Genomic DNA, 18520 nt, shown 5'->3' with positions numbered 1-18520 from the left:
ATCCCTGAGCCATCAGGCTGTAACCATGCACTTGTTTTCACAGACAGAGGTTGCTAGGCACACTAAAATACCCAGCATGCTGTTAGTTTCTCCTGGAAAAAATTGCCGTCTTGTTTATGGTGTTTATGTAAAGGGCGGCTGATTCATGCAGTGTAAACGTTAAAGTCAGGGCAGTCTACTGCCCATAAGCCTTTTCTCTACTACACAGTGCAAAGCTCTGTTATCATGGTGTGGCAGGCAGACAGCTGCTCTGACTCAGCAAATAAAGTGCTTAACTCTCTCTGGACCACAGAGCTGCTGCACTGATCTCGCTGGGGAGAGATGTTGGCTTTTTATTAAAATGTGTACCAGTCGACGTGTTCAGCCATTGATATGGTGGAATATCCTGAAAAATACTGCAGACCAACCACCAAACCTGCAACTGTGTTATATATATATATCACTGTATAGTCACCTTTATCCAATGAAATCTAAAGATATAAAACGTATCAACATCAGTAGCAGTCATATCCGTAGAGGTAAACTTAAGCCATGCTCACACAAACATGTGTGAAATAATACTGCACATGTAAACGTGCATCATAACATGTTACACAACATGTGCTTTGCTTAACAAGCCACAGTTAAAGATGTCACAATGTGATCTTTCATCTTTTTGTTTGCCACTGTGTGTTGATAGTCAGGTGGTGATAGCGGTTGTTTGCCTAAAGTTAAACATGTAGGCTTGTGACCAGGTTGTTTCTACCAGCTTAGCAGCTGTTTTCCAAACTCTTTAAACCACTCTTCCAGAGTTTATCCAATTTGGTTCATAGCATGCTATTTTGCTGTGACTGTTTCCCCAAATCTTCTATAGTTGGTGCATCAGTCAGCAGTCTTAAGTAATCCTGCAAATGTTTATGGCATTTCACATATACGTGATGCTACAGCAGTACATTAAATTCCCCTAGCTCTTTGGTCATGAGTTTGACTCTAATGAAATTTTGCACAAATCAACCTTATACAAAGTCTGAATACTGAACCAGCATGATTGTATATCATTTGTATATGTTAATGCAGGTCTGAAACCAGATTTTAAAACCAGACTTTAAAAGCTATTGAAAAAACAGATTCAGGGTTTAAATGAACAGTTTTAGAGAAATGTGCTCCCTTGGCCAATGATTTTCACTCTGTTAGTGCTTTCCAGTTTGTTATGTGGCAGTAGTAACACAAAACACTGTTTTCATATTTGGCACATGAAAAAGCTGGCTGACTTAGAATAGAAAAAAAACTTTGGATAATGCCAGGTCAACTTCAAATCTATCTTAATACAATACTCTCCTGGCCGTGAAGTGAATCCATACCACATAAGCTAAATGTTGGGTTCTTATATCTATATTATTTCATTTAAAAAAGATAGCTCTATTTAGGAAGGACATGTTCGTTCCACCACATTTACAAAAGACAGTTAATCAGATTCCAAAATGTTCCTCTGTTTCAGGCAAATAGCTTTTCTTGCGCTGGTTATCTTGCTTGTCAGTTGGTGGATATCTCATTTTAAAATGAACACGTCACATACTTCTGTATGTCATGAGGAAGTGCTCAGCCATCACAGATTATCATTTTATTACATTAGTTAACAAGGCGACAACTCCTTCTACTCCACTTGAACAGATCAGAAAATATTCATTTTCAATATTCAATATTCTTATTTTTCAGGAATTTGAAGTTTGCACAAATGGCAGACACGCAAACACATGATTGTTTCTGAACATCATCACAAATGAGTTGACAAGTGAAATATACAATGTAGAGCGAAATAAACCTTTTAAGGTAACAGTATGTCTAAATTAAAAATACAGTACAGTGCATCATTGACATGGTCATAATGTGAACAATATTCTTGTAAAAATATTGTTTTGTTGGCAGCAAGATTCAAGTTTTGCCTGTGAAGTGGACTCAACTGTGAGCGTACTGAAAGAGAGAGAGGCAGACAGGAAGCCAGACAGAAAGGCAATGAAAAAAAGAGAGAAATATCACATGCCAAGAATTTAGTTTGAGTCCACTTCAGTGTGTCAAGAGGCAACGTTTCCTCCTGAATGTGTCTGCTTTGCTTCTATAACCTCGTGAACATTGGCACTTTCATTGGTGTTCCTGTTGGCACTAACTGGAAGACGAACTTGTTGATCCGAAGAACCAAAATTATTTTAAGATTTATTGATATCATTGGCTTTTCTGTAACAAATACACAATGAAAGCACATGCATTGCTTTGCAAAATCATCTCATCTGGACCCACATTTGCTCTCCAGTGTGATCACATGATGTTCTGTTACTTCTGTCTTTCAAAAACAAAGGGCTGACAAAAGGCTGAACATCCGTAGAGATAAGTTGGCGTCCGTGCAGCCTTTTATACTGCAGGTTTCTGTGTGGGTGGAAAACTTAATAGGGGGGAGATGTTACAGTATGTTTCAATATTATTGAAGATTTCCAGCAGCTGTAAGGTCAACCCAGCATGTTAATTGAGTGACAGCAAAAAAGGAGCCTGTTTTTTTTCTCTAACAAAACAAAAAAAAAAAATTCTGGGAAGCAGGCTGAAGTTTTATGTGGCCTTCATATCATATGGATGTAATTGTATTTGTAATTATAACTTTGTATAAATATAGTTTTTATGAAAGATCCAATTCATCAGACTTGGCACTGAATAATACAGAATTGCTCGAAGGCGAACATTAATGCCTCCTTCACAGAGACTAATTCAGTGCTAATGTGGAAAATAGAAATGATTTCTTTTTTACACCCAAAGGGTATCATAAACTGCAGCTCGGTGCTCGGTGTCAGTAATATAATTTAAATGAATGTATGTAAACAGAAATCCGTTGCACTTATTGCTCTCTTCCATTTCCACATTACATGAACACATCAATTCTACAAACTTTTCTGGCAGAGCTGCTCTAGAAGAAGAAAAAAATCTCATTGGTTGAGTTAGACAACTCCTGGGAGTCGAAGAGACAATATTCTGAATAAGATATCGTCTCATATCTTGCAAAAGGCAAAAGATAAGAGAAAGGGAAGTGGGGGAAATATGCATTCACAAAAAATGATCAAGGTTAGCTAGTTACAGGAGCCTAGCTGACTTTTCATGTTCAAATTAGCCATTGTTGCCTATATCAATACAGCTAAGCTAGTAAGCAAGCGCGCTGACATTCTAAAATCATGAATGCAATGGTCAGGAATTAACCCAGAAAATGTGATATTTAAAAATATTGCATTGAGTTTAAAACAATGAGACAATTTCTGCCAAAAGAGAAGCTCTGACATGAGAATATTTCTATTTAGGTACAATTTTAATATTCCTTTAAGATAATAAAAAAACAGGAAGGACATTTTTAGGGTTGGAGTGGTGACATTATAATATTCTTACCTCCTCCTCAAAAGTGGTGACGAGTACCTAATTTCAGGTTGTCACCCTCCAAACAATCTTTGACAACCTACTGTCATTGGGGTCAAAAAAGAAATTTAAAATAGGAGGGTGGTGGTGGTGGTGAACAAGGTGGCACATGTGTAATGAAAAGACTCCACCAGTATACATCAGCAGGAACTGGAGGAGATAACTTCTGAAACACAACTGAAGTGAATCGCTCCATTTTCATCCAGTTTACGTCTTCTCACTGGCTCAGGCTTAAATAACCACGGATTGTGCAAAGAGCCAAAAGCTCATTCAGTATTTGACTAGCAGATAGCACACATGATGTGAATCCAGAGTCTTTCTTAACCAGTTGTTTGTCTGCTCTGTCAGGTTGATCACAGTCCAACCAGAGCTGAACCCTCAAAAATTACTCCATGATGTTTCTATTGTAGTCATACGACAGCCGTCGCTTAGCAACAGCGTTCTGAGCATGGTCATTGGCTGAGGGGAGTCCAGGGGAGAGACGGCGATTGGCTGTCCGGGGAGCAGGTCTGCTTTCCTGCAAAAATAAGAACACAATAATGCAGATGTGATATTAGACTACTGAACACCTGCTAAAATCGGCAACACAACCCAGTGGTTTACTCCACACGTTCTGAGGTGACGAGGTTATTAAGCGATTTGTCGGTCGACATACAATTTATTGATGGACATGGACATTCTTCATTAATTTCTCACAATTTAAACCATTAATAAAAAAAATAGACTTATCGATAATGAAAATTATTGTTAGTTACAGCGCTTTACTTTGCTAATGCAAATGATTACTTTGCAAATACTTTTTATTTACTGTTAAGAGGGCTTGCAGTTAGATGTCAGGAACAGCTGTCCCCCTCAATTGTCCTTAAGTACCGAAAGACATGTTTAAATAAAAGTTGACAAAAGTTGTCTTTCTGGCTGTTATGAGGTTATGTGCGTCAGTTTATATGTTAGTATATTTATATTTTGTGTTGCCATTGTAAATATAAGTTAGTGTTGCCTGTTTTAATATCTGGAGTAACTAGGTGGCAATATGTGGCTTAGCAGATTGTGCCAGTAAAAGACAAATTAACTTGTAATTTACCTCAATAATTAATTAACATATATTGCATCTAGTGAGAAATAGTTAAGATTCAGAGATGAAACAATAAAAAAGGGACCTTTCACACAGTGTGGTATTTCCTGCTCTGCAACCCTGCAGAACTCACATTTGCATATTTTGCAGGTGCTCTGTAGTTTTCTCACATGGTTTGGTTCAACTGTGAAACCAACCAGCCTGGTCTGTTCATTTATCTGCCACTGTGAAGTGTGAGGAGTGTTTTGCATGTAATAGTGGTCACTTCATTTGAATGAAGCTGCAGTTTTCAAGGCCGTCAGTCAAAAGAGCACTATCAGTTCATTTAACATGCTGTAGAGGCTGCCTCGACAAACACAATTTGCTGACACTGAAGCTTCCCAAAGTGAAATTGAACATTAAGTGCTCTGTGCTAATAATTATGTGTAGAGAACATGAGTGTGTGTAGAGCATTTACTGTTACATTAGAAACATTATAACAGAGAGCTGGACACTGACACACGTCACCACAAAACAGACTTTTTTTCTTTCTAAAAACTGCTGCACTGCCATTCCTTCGTTTGTCAGAAGGAATAATTAAAGTCTTTACTCACAGTGTGTGGCTGCTCCAGGTGTAAAGTCTTCAGCAGCAGGTCGTGAGACACGCCATTAGCTCTCTTGTATCTCTGGCAAATCATTTTGTTCAAGTCATGGAAGCTGTCCAACAGTCTGCAGGATCAAACATGAACAACACACAGAGGAAGCAATGATTAAATGGAAGGACAGAGTGATAGATGTTAATTTGTTTTAAATGATTGCTTTCTTCAATTCAGTATCAGATACAGACTGTGTGTAAAACATACCATAATATTATCTTTAGTATATCTACACTTACTTTAGCTTCACATGATGAGTAGGTGGCGTGTAGAAAGGTCAAAGACAGACTGACTTCATTTAAAGAGAAATGTTTTAAAGCTGGATAACTGAAACCTAAATGATCACTAAGTGAGGACACTGTGAAGGACTTAAACCTGCAGTGTGGAACTTCTGTCTCCCCCTTCTGATACTGAGAGTAATTACACCATTGAGTTGCAGCTGTTGCTACGTTGCTCCCCTTTCAGCTCTGGCAAACCAATCATTGCTGGTTGTCATAAAATTAGATTAAAAACTAGTAGTCTGCCAGCACGGGAAGCTCGCCACAGACACCAGACTTAAAAAATCTGCTACACTGCGAATATAGAGAGATTTACCTGGTGGTGAGAGGCTTAACCAGCAACCAACTCGGCAAGGGCTGGGATGTAACGGATGTTCATTATATGTAAAATTCCCGCACTCTAGCATTAAATAAATCCTTTCTTATACAAACTCTATGATGAACCTAGAATCAGTCATGTTGATGTCATTAGGACATTTCTTGGAGAATTAATGCGTCATTTGATATTGATGCTTTATGTGAGCAGTTTATTAATCATTTAGTGGATAAAACTGATGATACTGTATGAAACGGTAACAGGCTGCTCCAACAAACAAATGTCAATATTTCAACAACCATATTGGTTAAACCAAATTTGCGTCAAAGAAAATACAGCTTACGCACTCTACCAAGCTATAATCAATCATAAACACAATCCATGTTCTGTTTTTCATAGGTGCAGTCTACTATATTAACCACTTTGTGGCCATAATTTGTTACATTTTCCAAAAAACATAGTATTTGATCCATACATAATACCACAAACCACTTTAATTCCAACATACATTTTTCAATAAAACATCAAATGTATTTCTTTCCATATACTCCTGGTTTCACTGCACAACTCCGGCTTAGATGAAACCCAAAGAAACCCACAGAAACCAAAACAGTGTTGCACAGGCAGAAATGGTCACTACTTTGGCTGGCATCTCTAAGACACTGAAAATTCACAAAACATGACTCATGAAGTGTCACAGTTAATCTCTACTTAGGTAGTAATCACTAGCACTGTTGCACACTGTTGCACACTGGTGATACACTTTATAATTATATACTATTAAACAACTGCTCTTGAATGAATAACTATCCATTGAAAATGTATTATTTCATCCCAATACACTGCACAATGATCAATTTGGTGGTTTAATAAAGCACATTAGCAAACAGATATTTATCCTCCAGTGTAATCTTCGTTAAACTGCTCAGCTGTTGCACACTTGCAGGCTAACTAGCTGTACCGTTGCTACGTTCATGCCATATCAGATTTGCAATAAATACGAGCTTCTGAAAGGAAAGAATCCTCAATGTCATTTTCCTATAGCTGATTAAGTGCACATCATGTAGGATTTATCTGTGAGCTCTGATGTATGCTATTACAAATTGGAGGAATGTGTCAACACAGCCGGGAATGCTGCAGCAGATCAATTGATGTACAGTAAATCACAATAATCCTATTACGTAAACAGACACAGTTGAGACGGTTTACCTACCCCTGGTCCTGACTGGCTTTGCCTCTTAGGAGCTGTGTCAGTGTGGGAACAGTATCGAGGTCACAAGAGTCACTTAAGGACGAACCAGGCAGCGAGGGGAAGGCTCCAGCAAAGAGAGCCGCCTACAGAAGAGACACAGAGACCTTATTACTTCCTCCAGCATCAGAGAGTCAGAAGATTTCAAGAATAGTGTTTTTTTAACCTGAGCAGTTAAACAGAATACTCATAGAATAACTGGAAAAGTAAAAACATGTAAACATGCCACCCAGGAGACATGATTCTTCCATAATCCAGAAAGATTTTTTGCAGCCCTCTTCAGTTCATCACATTTGAAGTTAATACTTGATTTTCTTAAAAGCTCTTTGTGGCACTATGAGCATATGAAACAGTTTTCTCCCGACACTCTCCTTCCCTGCAGCTTTGAGTAGAGCTCATTATTCATCTGCATCTTTTCACTGCAGTTAATGTCCACTGGGAGACTCTTCTTGCAATTCCTGCTTCTTTTTTTAAAACATTTTTTTAAGAAAAAACACTGAGTGCTTAGACTGGTCTAATGTGAGTTACAAAATACTGAGTCATGTTAAGTCTAAAAACTTAGTCACCCAACCCCCAGGGCTATGTCAGCATAAGATGTGTTTCCATGGTAAAAAAGTATAACATGGCTCATAATTATTTCTGCTGAGGAGGTTTTAGTTTTGACCAAGTCAAGAAAAAAATGATTAGACTTTCTTCAGATTTAATCAACACCTGCATCCAATAATTAAAAAAAAAATTAAGTAAGGTAACATATGGTGTTGATTAATGTGTGTAAGAGTCTACAGCCACACTAAAGGCTCTATGAGGCTGTACAGCAGGGTTTTGAGTTGAATGCTAATTTCACAACGACAACATCATACTGATGTGTGGAAGGTTTAATGTTTACCATGTTCATCGTAGCTTAACATGTGAGCATGCTAACGTTTGCTAATTGGCATTTCAATCAAAACCACGAAGGCAACCTCATGGTGGCGCTAGAGGAAAAGTAAGAGGATGATCAAAATAATTAGGATACATCATCTAAAAGCTACAAATGTCTTTACAGTATTTTGTGCTGTTCAGTAGATATAGATGTTTAATCTGATCTGAAGTGGTGGACCAACCAGGTCTTGTTGTCTTGGTTTTTTCTTTTTCCTTCATTGTATGACTTAACTAATGTGAACAAGTGATTTTTCAGGACTTTCAAAAATACTTTATCTACTATCTCTGAGTATAAAAACTAAGATACACAGCAGACCAGACTTAAATTAAGGGAGGACAGTAGGTGATTAGGGCTGTAATTATTACAAGGTTGTGGGAAGGGTGAAAAATCCCTGACATGCACTCTGGACGGATTAAAATCACTGACCTGACTTATATCTGAAGTCTTACAGTGAGTCTCAGTAAATATATTTGTACAAACAGGCAAAAAGAGCTTAGGACTATTCACGGTTTAGCAAAATGGATTTTCACTCGCAGGAATGGACTTTTGCTTTCGGTGTGGCTTTGTTTAATATTAATAAAAAAACATGGCTTCAAGTACATACAGATTAAATGATATACCCAAGTCTCCAAAGTGACAAATATAGTTATTAAATGAAATAAATAATGACCACATTATTTTTGACTCATCTAGGGTATAGTGGTTCTTTGGGTTGCAGCTGCCTTGATAAACACGGCCTGGATTCATAAACAGAAAGACATTCCATATACCGTATGTTTATCATTGTTATTGATTTACTTTGAGAGTCTCAGGAGCCTTGCAGCCAGCAGCCATCCTGTCAACGCATTTAGTGAGAAGAAGTTGTCATGAGAGCCCAAACTAGTGGCACAAAGACTTTAAAGCAATCGCAGTAACTCAACCTCAAACACCTCAGAGTTGATTCTTTATTTCAAATATTCTTACAGCACAGTGACTGCAAGGGTTTAGCCGAGCTAGTGGGTATGAAAGCCTGAAAACAGTTGTTGTTTGTGGGTCATTATTTCAATTTAAAGAGAGAAAAAGAGATCAAATTAAATACACTAGAATGGCACCACTGAAGTGTCTGAGACACACCTGTTTTATTAAAGCAATCTTAAAGCAATATTATAGCATTTTTTACTTTGACTATAGGTTCAGGAGCAATCTGCCTCCAACATTAGCTGCCCTCTGCACTTACCACTGGCACTTTGGGACCTTCGATTTTCTGTCTCTCAATTTCAGTCTGACTCATACTTAAAAAAATACAGTCCAGACTCAAACTGAGCCTGAGGGTTCAATCTATGTCTGAACAGAAGGCCAGCTAAAGCCCCAAATTATGAGCCATTTGCTACCAAACAATATCTGTATTTTAAAATTACGTTTGAACCAAAGGCTGGGCCAGATCTGGCAAAGCAATAGGATTTAGACATAAAGTCACTTAAACAAATTGGTTCTTTCTAATAAAAATACAAGGGCATCTCTAAAGTCACCATTTTGTACCAACATTCAACAGGAATCCACCACAGGGCATCAAGCTGATGTGTGGTGAGCGTTCTGGCGCTAAATGGCTGCCATGCATCACCCAGGTGGGTGCTACACATTGGTGGTGGTTGAGGTGCGTCCCCCCCACTTCACTGCGAAGCGCTTTGAGTATCTATGATAAAGCGCTATATAAATGTAATTCATCATCAAAGAGATACAAATTCTTACAGTGATGGGAGCATCACAGACCAATCAGCAAAGCAGCCAGAACAACTAACTAGTATGTTCATGAACTATCAAAAATGCTGGCTACTGTATGTTTACACACCTGTCTTTGTCTCACACACCTGTGTTAAAGGATTTATTAGCTGATGTAGAAGTAGATGAAACAGGCTGAAGCAAAGTCCAGTATTTAAGTACATTTTAAGACTGTATCCCAAATACATTTATCTTTACTAAATTGGTCAAAGATTAGGCAAAAATTATGTGGAAAGCCGTGCGCACAGATTAGTAGACTGAGTTTATCAATTTTTTGAATGTTTTATTAAAGTGTGCTGATTTTACAAATCAAAGCCTGTTTACTGGTGTTGGGCAGTAAAACTGCATATGTGAAAAAAATGGTATAAAGCCTTTTGTGGCTCCAGATGGAGCAGAGCGACATCTAATAAATTAATTCAAGTGAGTCATCATCGGTTGGGGTTTGAAAGAAAAAATCCGGAGGTGTGGAGTTAGAAAGAAGTGAGTTTACCAGACCTCAGTAGCCCACTCCTCATCTCTGCTTGAGGTTAACAGCTCTAGGCTACATTAAACAGTACTAACACATCAAAACTGAATCTTAAACTAAAATGTTGACAAGATAGAAAAATGTATGTCATTAAAAAGATGACATCTCTGGTTCTGCCGCATTGATTTTTTTAACTGACCATCGTGATCACATCGTGATGATGTTACATGAGTGCAACGCTGAATTAGTAGAGTACTCTTTTAATCTGTACACTCAATCTGCGCACACAGATTTCCACAAGATTTTCTTTCTACCATATGATCCACAGGGGACTCAATAACAACACAAATATCTCTTGGAATGCACACAGCATCACAGGTCAGTGATATAGCAGTCATAACCAGGCGTTCACAACCAGTCATTTCTAAAAGCAGCTTGGCTACAATGACACAACGCTGATGAATCACATGAACTAATAATAGAGAGTGTGTCCGTGAATTCTCAGAGAAATGGATGCAATTGAAACAGAAAGAAGATCTGAGGGTGAATTTCTACTTAAAGAAAGCCATCTCAAAGAGGCTGAGCTTAAAAGTATAACAATACCAGATTATGATTGGTCAAAAATCTGTCTCTGCTCTCCTCCGCTGCGCTGGTCGGCCACCACTGCCCCACGACGTCACAACGTTCATCTGATGAATCCTGAGGAAAGGCTGTCCAGATGTTGTCTGATTTGTGGAACGAGCTGTTCGCCCAGCCTGGTGTCCAGTGGGTCGACTCCCCGGTGATGGCATGGTTTCCAAGTGCTGTTTTCAAACACACACACGGTTAATAATACAGTGTAGTTTCTGTTGTAGATGTCCCTGTAGTGCAGTGAAGCTGTCATGTTTCCAGTCGACTTTGCCCTCATTCAGATGACCTGGATGCGCGACGGACTAAACCTACATTGCATTGAAGGGGTCGGATAGATTTGTGTAGTAGCTAGAAAAGCTGATGTCTAACAATAGACAACAACACACTATCCCAGCTACATGGGCAATTATGATGTTATTTTAAAATGTCTACTTACTATAAAACTATAATAGCAAACTTTGATAAACCTTTTAAAGAATATTATTAAAGCCCAAGATGAATTTTATAGTATGAGCAATACTTCAGACGTGCTATGTAGTTACCAAAACCTAAAACCCTGAGCTGTGGTATCAGAAAAAGTGGGATCGTAGCATCCCAAAAAACCTGGGCTCTCTTTTTTCAGCAGCAGTGTATAGTTGTATAGATGTGTGTGGTTGCCTTAATTATTAAATTTTTATTATAGGGAGTCTTTGTGTTTGTGTATTTGACTTAATCATACTACGATATCTCACAAGGAAACATTTCAGTGAATATCTGTCTCATTTTGATGCCTGCTGCCTTCATGCCTTCCTACATTACCTTCCATTGCTCAGACGTTGCATGAAGTGTCTATCCGACATCGTCTTTGTGTGAGTGTGTGTTTGTGTGACTTTATCTTTCACCCGTTGGCCCATAACCTGAGGCTGAAAGGAGCTTAGAGTTCCAGGCCCTGTTTGCCTCCTCCTCCTTCCCTTAACCCAACTCTGAATGATTAATACCATGTAGCGAGAATGAGAGATTGGTTAGGAATTCAGGTCAGGACGGACTGGAGTCTCCTTTCCATGTCGTTTATAGAATCCATTGTAAGATCTTATTGTTTGTTTTTAAATCTCTTAATGGGCTGGCACCATCGTATTTATCTGACATGCTGATTTTGCACACTCCAGTCAGAGCACTTAGGTCCACTGACCAGTTGCTTTTAGACTGTCCAAGGTCCAGACTGAAAACCAGAGGGGACAGAGCTTTTTCAGTAGCAGGTCCTCTGGAACTCTCTTCCTCTCAACATTCGGGCAGCTACCTCTATTAAGAGCTTTAAATCACTTTTAAAAACACATCTTTTTGCACTGGCTTTTAACACATGCTGAGCTACGACATTTTATAGTTGTTATTGCTTTAAGTATAGTTTTTATCTGTTGTCTGTTTTTATTGTTTTTGCCATATTCAGGGTTTTATTTGGCTATTTATTATGCTTTTTATCTTATGCTGTTCTCTGTATCTGTACAGCACTTTGGGGCAGTAGTGACTGTTTGTAAATGTGCTATATAAATAAACTTTGAACTTGACCTTTCCACTGCAGGGCAAAATGGTGCTTACCAGGGCAAGAAGTGACTCTCTATGTTTATCACAAGATCAAAAGTGTTAAGTTATGTTCTTTTCCAGTATCCAGATCTACAATAAGTAAACTAAATACCGTACTTAGAGACATAACTTTGTATTGATCATACCTGCAGCTTTATATGTTTCAGGCAGTTTACTGCAAATCACATATATTTTACTTCACAACTACATTATTGTGTTTTGTTTAGATTCCAAGCAGGACTTGCCTTCTCATCATTTCTGTATAATATGAACAATTATTATTACTTGATTAAATGTGTAATCCATCACAGTGAATATAAAGTCTGCATTAGGTTACATTAGGGGTTAACTTTGACAACTATTAATGCAGACTTGATTTTTACAGTGACATTAAAGCAATACCTCAAGTTCAAGTTCAAGTTTATTTATGTAGCACATTTAAGAACAACCCTAGTTGACCTAGTGCTTTCCAGGTTCAATATCCATCCATCCATCCATCGTCCACCGCCTATCCTGCGCACATGGTCGCAGCGGGCTGGAGCCAATCCCAGCTGACATCGGGCGAAAGGCGGGGTACACCCTGGACAGGTCGCCAATCCATCGGAGGGCCACACATAGACAAACAACATACTCACACTCACACCTAAGGACAATTTAGGGTCACCAATCAACCTAGTCCGCATGTCTTTGGATGGTGGGAGGAAGCCGGAGCACCCGGAGAGAACCCACGCAGACACGGGGATTCCTTCTTGCTGTGAGGCGACAGTGCTAACCACTGCGCCACCACGCCAACAACAAATATATACACAACAAAAAAATAGAAAAGGTCAATAATGTCAATACTCAACACTGTTTGAAGGCCAATGAATAGAGGTGGGTATTTAGCAAGGATTTGAAAGTGTCAGCAGTCCGAGCAATTCTTATTTCAACAGGTAAACTGTTCCAAAGATTAGGAGCAGCTACTGAAAAAAACCTTTCGTTTTTAACCTGGATCTGGGGACATCAAGGAGCATCTGATTGGATGAAATCAGTGCTTTGACAGGAGTGTGGGTATGTGAAAGTTCTGATAAATAAGAAGGTGCCAACCCATTTAAAAACAAGCAATAAAATCTTAAAATCAATCCTAAAGCGGACAGGAAGCCAGTGGAGCGAGGTTAAAACGGGGATAATACCTGCCTTAATGCATTTCAAATGATCAAAGTGTATATATGGGGTGCAGTTAAAGGGTTTGGATCACCTAAATTACAAAAACACATTTCTGCCTCTACCCCGATACAGTGGAGATGAATTCCAGTTTGTTTAAGATGTGCCTATGTGTGCACTCAAAAATGACACTTTAAAACTGACACTTTTCATTGGAATTCAACCAAAGAAATAGTCCCTATGAAAACTGTAGATAAAAACTGAGGATTATCAAGAGGGATGGGAATACTGCCAAACCTGTTCAAATTAATCCTAAACAATCTGCATGCCCACTAAAGGTGCAAAAATATATATCATTTTGGTGAAGGGACCATTTAGGAGTTAAAATTTCTGCTAATTAAATCTCCACTGATAAATCTTCAGTATGTTCAAATAATCGCAGAAATGTTTTTAGGTGGATGAACTGAGAAGAAATGAATGAGTAATCCCCGGCTTAGCCTCGCTAGGCCCTGCAGTGGAAACTGGGCTTAGGTGATTAGCAGAGTGCATAATGAAGGAACATAAGGACTGATTAACACTGGCTGTTAGAGAAAAACAAAAAGACAAAAAGTGTCAAAGATGCATGTGTGTCTGCGTAATGAGTATGTTGACTACATAAGAGTTGGTTTTATATTGTCAGATTATTATTTTAGTCATTCAGTTGACATTCTTGCTCAGAGCGCTGTGAAAGACGTTATTTTTTTACTATATTTTCTATTCAGTAGTTTTTGCTTTAAAGGACCATACCAGTGTGTTTGAGAGTTTTAGCTCCTTGGCAACAAATCATACATATTTGATTACACAGTTCTAGATTTATTTTTCCTACCTGTCAGCCATTTAGTTTCACTCGTTTCCACAAGTTAGTGGAGGGAGCTGCCGGTTTCAGGAAGTGCTTCCCACCATTCTGTATTACCATTTCAAAATGTTCGTCAAACTACATTCCCAATGTTAATTCACATAGAAACATGTGTCTCTTCATGTAAATTGAATGATCATAAAGGTTTATGTTATGGCTTACAGTTTTAATTATCTCAACTTTGTTTCTAAGAAATCGTTTTTTTTTGGCATATTGGCATGGCGGATAGTGGCGCACAAACATAATTCCAAGCTTGCTCAAATGCACCTTAGTGGATTTAACTAGTCTTTTTATGTGCACTGGCTTGTACCTTCAACTTTTTATTATCAAAGAAACAAATATTTTCTAACGCAGTTGTTCATCTTTTGTACTCATGATTTAATTGGGAGAATTTCATGTCGATCCAAGCCGCAGATGTGTCCAACTGTGAGTCACAAAACATTGTCAATGGGAAAATGATTGAGACCATTACTTCTAGAGAGAGGGGCGTTCGAAATAGCACCTCCCACTCAGCATACTCTCGAAACTTGCTCGGGATGTGTTTTCCATAACATGAAGTCTGCAGTGTCGTTTGTCAGTGTTACATCATAATTGCATCTGAAGCAGCTTAAGTGTAGACTGATTTTAAAAATCTCCACTTGATAACCTCATAATGATACTGCAGTTACTAATCCATACTGTAATAACAGGAAAAATCCATTCAAATCTCTGACAGCATGGTTTGCAGATTATGATGATGAGATGATTAACTGTGACAGAGTCAAAGTAATAGAGTGATTTGAAGCAAGTGGGCAAAAACGCTAAAACCCAATGGCCCTTTTAAAACAGAGTGTGTGTATATGCATTCCTGAAACTGTACAAAAGGTTAAAAATGCACTAATCCTCTGCAACTCTCCAGCAACAACACAGAAAGTGCTGATATTTATGTCTTAAATCTGTACTTTAAAATACTCTGCTCTCCTTCTGAAGCCTTTTAATGTCAGCCTTGTCAACTTCAACCAAAAGATCCTGTCCCATGTCTATGGCAAACAGAAAAGTGCCTAAAGGGGCCAGAGAGAAAATAAAAGAGAAAGAAAGAGAAGGAGGGGAAGGCCAGCCAGCAAATGGAGAGAGAGAGAGAAAAACAACAAAAAAACAGCCAGGAAACTCACCAACACTCTCTCTGCTCCCACAAGGCACTGAGGCAGACATATTGGATCCCTCGCTCCAGGCGGGCTCTCCCTCCGCCTGCATGAATATTCCAAACTCATCTTCCTCCTCCTCTTTCCTCCCCTCCTCAGTGGCCACGGTGGAGCCCCTCTCCTCCTTGCAGTGCTCCTCCAGCTCTCTCCCGTGCCTCCTCTTCCCTCCCTGGCCTCCTTCTCCGTCTCCTGCCGTCACTCCGACCCCTTCCTTCTCCGCCTCCAGACAGGGCAGGCTGGTTGCCATGGATCCCAATGGGGGCAATGAGGAGGCAGGATTAGCCAGAGAGAGTGTGGGAGAGGTGGAGGGATCAGCACAGGCAACATTAGTGACATCAGTGCTGGTCTCGACATTTGCTTCAACATTAGTGATGCTTGTTTGTCCACAGGTGTTTCCAACCTGTATCTTCCCTCCCCTGCATCCGTCTGCAGACTCTTGTAACCTCCAGTTTTCTTTTAGTGCGCAGTTTATCATAACTTCTTTATTATCATCTTCCTGTATGGTACTGTCATTTATGTCATCCGCAGTGTGTTGTTCTTTTTCCTTATCACCTTTACCATCGCCACCATTCAGCCCACTGCAGGTGCACTCCCTCCTCCAAATCTCCCCAGCTTCACCCCGTTCCTCTGGATTTACTCTCTCCCCTATATTCTCCCACAAAATCTCATCTCTAAACTGTGCTCCGTTCAGCTCAGTTGTACTAAAGATGCAACTGTTTTCTTTTACGATCCTTCTGTCTGTCTCGAGAGGTGAAGAAGCTTCTCTCTCATCTAGCTGGCTGCTGTTTTCCCCATTTTTAAAGAAAAACGGAGGTTTCCTGTTATCATTCACAGTGTTGTTCTCCTCAGCCACACAGTTCAGCTCTTGTTGATCACATCTGCAAACATCCAGTTCTTCTTTACCCATGATCCCAGGGTCTCCTACCCCTTGTTGATACCCCTCTAGGTGATCTTCTCTGCTGTTCCCTTGCTCTCTCCGAACACCACAAGTCTCATGGTCAGCATTGCAGGTGCTGCCCTCTACAGGAGAGGAGAGCTCAGGTGAGACTGCAGTGCTGATGGAGCCAGGGCAAGTAGAGACAGAGACCGAGAATTCACCCAAAGTCTGATTAATGCTCCCTACGTCCTCTTCAACTTCCACACCGTCCATGTCTTTCTCTGGTTCTTGATGTGTCTCCACACGATCAGAAAATCCATTTACATTAGCCGCTATTTCTTCACAGGGGTTTTCACTTAGTTTTCTGTCCACAAAATATCTGTCATGCCTTGATGCAAAGTCATCAGTCACTTGGCCAGAATGGTGATGACTGAAATCATTGTTTCCGGTACGTATTTTCATAACCTCTGAGTTTGCATCCTCCTCTTTCTCTGAACCGTCATCCTTGCTGGGAGAGGTTTGTGTCTTCAGCTCCTCGTTGCTCTCACCTTCTCTAATCTCTTTAACATCACAGCTGCGGTGGGATTCTGGGTGACAGTGGTTGGATTCTAGGTCAGGGTTTGGTACAGCCAAAACAGAGTTAGACGACTCTAACTTGCAGAGACCTCCCTTCTCCTCCTCGTCATTCTTTTGCCTCTCCTTTCTCATACCTTTACCCTCACTGTTCAGCCTGTTTGGGACGCTTCTTCTTGGACTTTCACCTCCCACGTATTCATCCTGGCTGTCCCTCCTCTGTACTTGCCGTCCACACTGAATACAGGTTTTGGAAGAAGCATTGTGGCAGCATCTGGGACTTCTGAATGCTCCTTCTTTCTCCTGTTTGGCTCTCCTGGTATCCTGCTGTGGGCTGGGAAACTGTTTACTGTCCAGGCCTCCTTTGTCTTGCTCTTCCTGCCTTTCTTCCAGAGTGAGTTCTCCAGCAGGACCCTCCCTGCTGCTCTGCTGCCTCTCTCTGCTAACGCCTGTTTTCTCCCGGCATGCTGCATTACAGGACTTCCTCCACCTCCGGCCTGATCTCACTCTAACCCGGTTTGCTCCGGTCTGTGCTGCCGGAGTTGGCCCATGGTCCCTCCTCCCGGCTGGGGTATCTCTGCTTCCTCCTCCTCCTGTCTTCCCTCTCAGCCATCCCCCTACCACGCTGGAGGCTGAACCGGTAGTCACACCAGAACCGGGCTTAGCTGTCGAGTACAAACAGCTCCCTTTCTCAGTCCGGAGGAAGAGGCATTGAGTCTGTGTCTTCCCGCTGCCTTCTGAGGTCTTTAGAGTGGCAACGGTGACCAAAGCGCCAATCCCAGCCTGCCCTGCATCCAGCCCCAAGGGAAGCCCGTACCCCATGCGACCCCACTCCCCGCTGAGGTACACATCTGCAGGCCTGTGGCAGGAATTTGAAACCCCACGGCCTGCAGGGGGAGCTGTGTGGGCTTGTCCCCCACCAAGCAGCCCACCAGCCTTCCGGCGGTTCTTGGAGCACAGGGCCCAGGCACGGAGGCCCCTGATTAGCGGCAGGTCACCTAGGCCCAGCTCCAGTCGGCTGGGGAAGGGCAGAGAAGATCTGGAGCACTTTTGGAGCATCTCGCGGCTGGAGCCTGACACATTCAGGCAGGGGTAGTTGTTGTTGTTATTCTGCTGGAGCATGGTACTCGTTATTGGCCTCATCTATGTTTTATTGGTTATGTCTCACTTATCCTTTGTTAAAATGTAGCTTGTCAGGTGAGAGGGAACGCTTGCACGATCAAGAGTGTATTCTCGATTCACAACGTGAGAGCTCAAAAGGTAAAAAGATCATAGTTTGGGAAAAAAAGCTAAAATAATTTCTAGAATTTCTTACTGATTCATCTGGACTGAGGAGGAATTATTTACTTGACCCTGCAAGAGAGAGCTGACTCTCTTGCTAATCTCATGTTTTAACAGCTCATTCTGACAACATCTGAGTTTTTGGACAAAAAAATGAAAAACAGAATCACTCGTTTCCTCACAGAAAGCTGAAGTTGTGCTTCTGTTTTCCTTTATTACTCCTTAACTTTGAGAGTCTCCTGAAGAAGAAAAGAAATGCCC

General features: G+C 40.4%; 1 protein-coding gene across 1 annotated transcript; it reads right to left on the bottom strand.

Annotated features, from left to right (window-relative positions):
- Positions 1-1585: 1585 nt before the first annotated feature.
- On the bottom strand, positions 1586-18162 carry si:ch211-14c7.2. The gene is made up of 5 exons (XM_046075031.1): positions 15499-18162; positions 10726-10925; positions 6941-7062; positions 5092-5206; positions 1586-3943 (listed from the first exon to the last, which is right to left on the bottom strand). The coding sequence occupies exons 1-5, from the start codon at positions 18119-18121 to the stop codon at positions 3812-3814; spliced, it is 3192 nt and encodes a 1063-aa protein (XP_045930987.1). The 5' UTR covers positions 18122-18162; the 3' UTR covers positions 1586-3811.
- Between the last annotated feature and the right edge of the window lie 358 nt (positions 18163-18520).

Source organism: Micropterus dolomieu, linkage group LG17, assembly GCF_021292245.1.
Source record: "Micropterus dolomieu isolate WLL.071019.BEF.003 ecotype Adirondacks linkage group LG17, ASM2129224v1, whole genome shotgun sequence".
Taxonomy (NCBI): domain Eukaryota; kingdom Metazoa; phylum Chordata; class Actinopteri; order Centrarchiformes; family Centrarchidae; genus Micropterus; species Micropterus dolomieu.
The sequence above is the reverse complement of the archived record's forward strand: the minus strand, read 5'-3'. Positions and strand labels throughout refer to the sequence as shown.

Coding starts and splice junctions, on each gene's coding strand:
- si:ch211-14c7.2 (XM_046075031.1), bottom strand. CDS start 18,121: ATGAGGCCAATAACGAGTACCATGCTCCAGCAGAATAACAACAACAAC. Junction 10,926..15,498: donor TGGGAGCAGAGAGAGTGTTG/GTGAGTTTCCTG, acceptor GTTTGAAAACAG/CACTTGGAAACCATGCCATC. Junction 5,207..6,940: donor AAAGCCAGTCAGGACCAGGG/GTAGGTAAACCG, acceptor TTGATCCTGCAG/ACTGTTGGACAGCTTCCATG.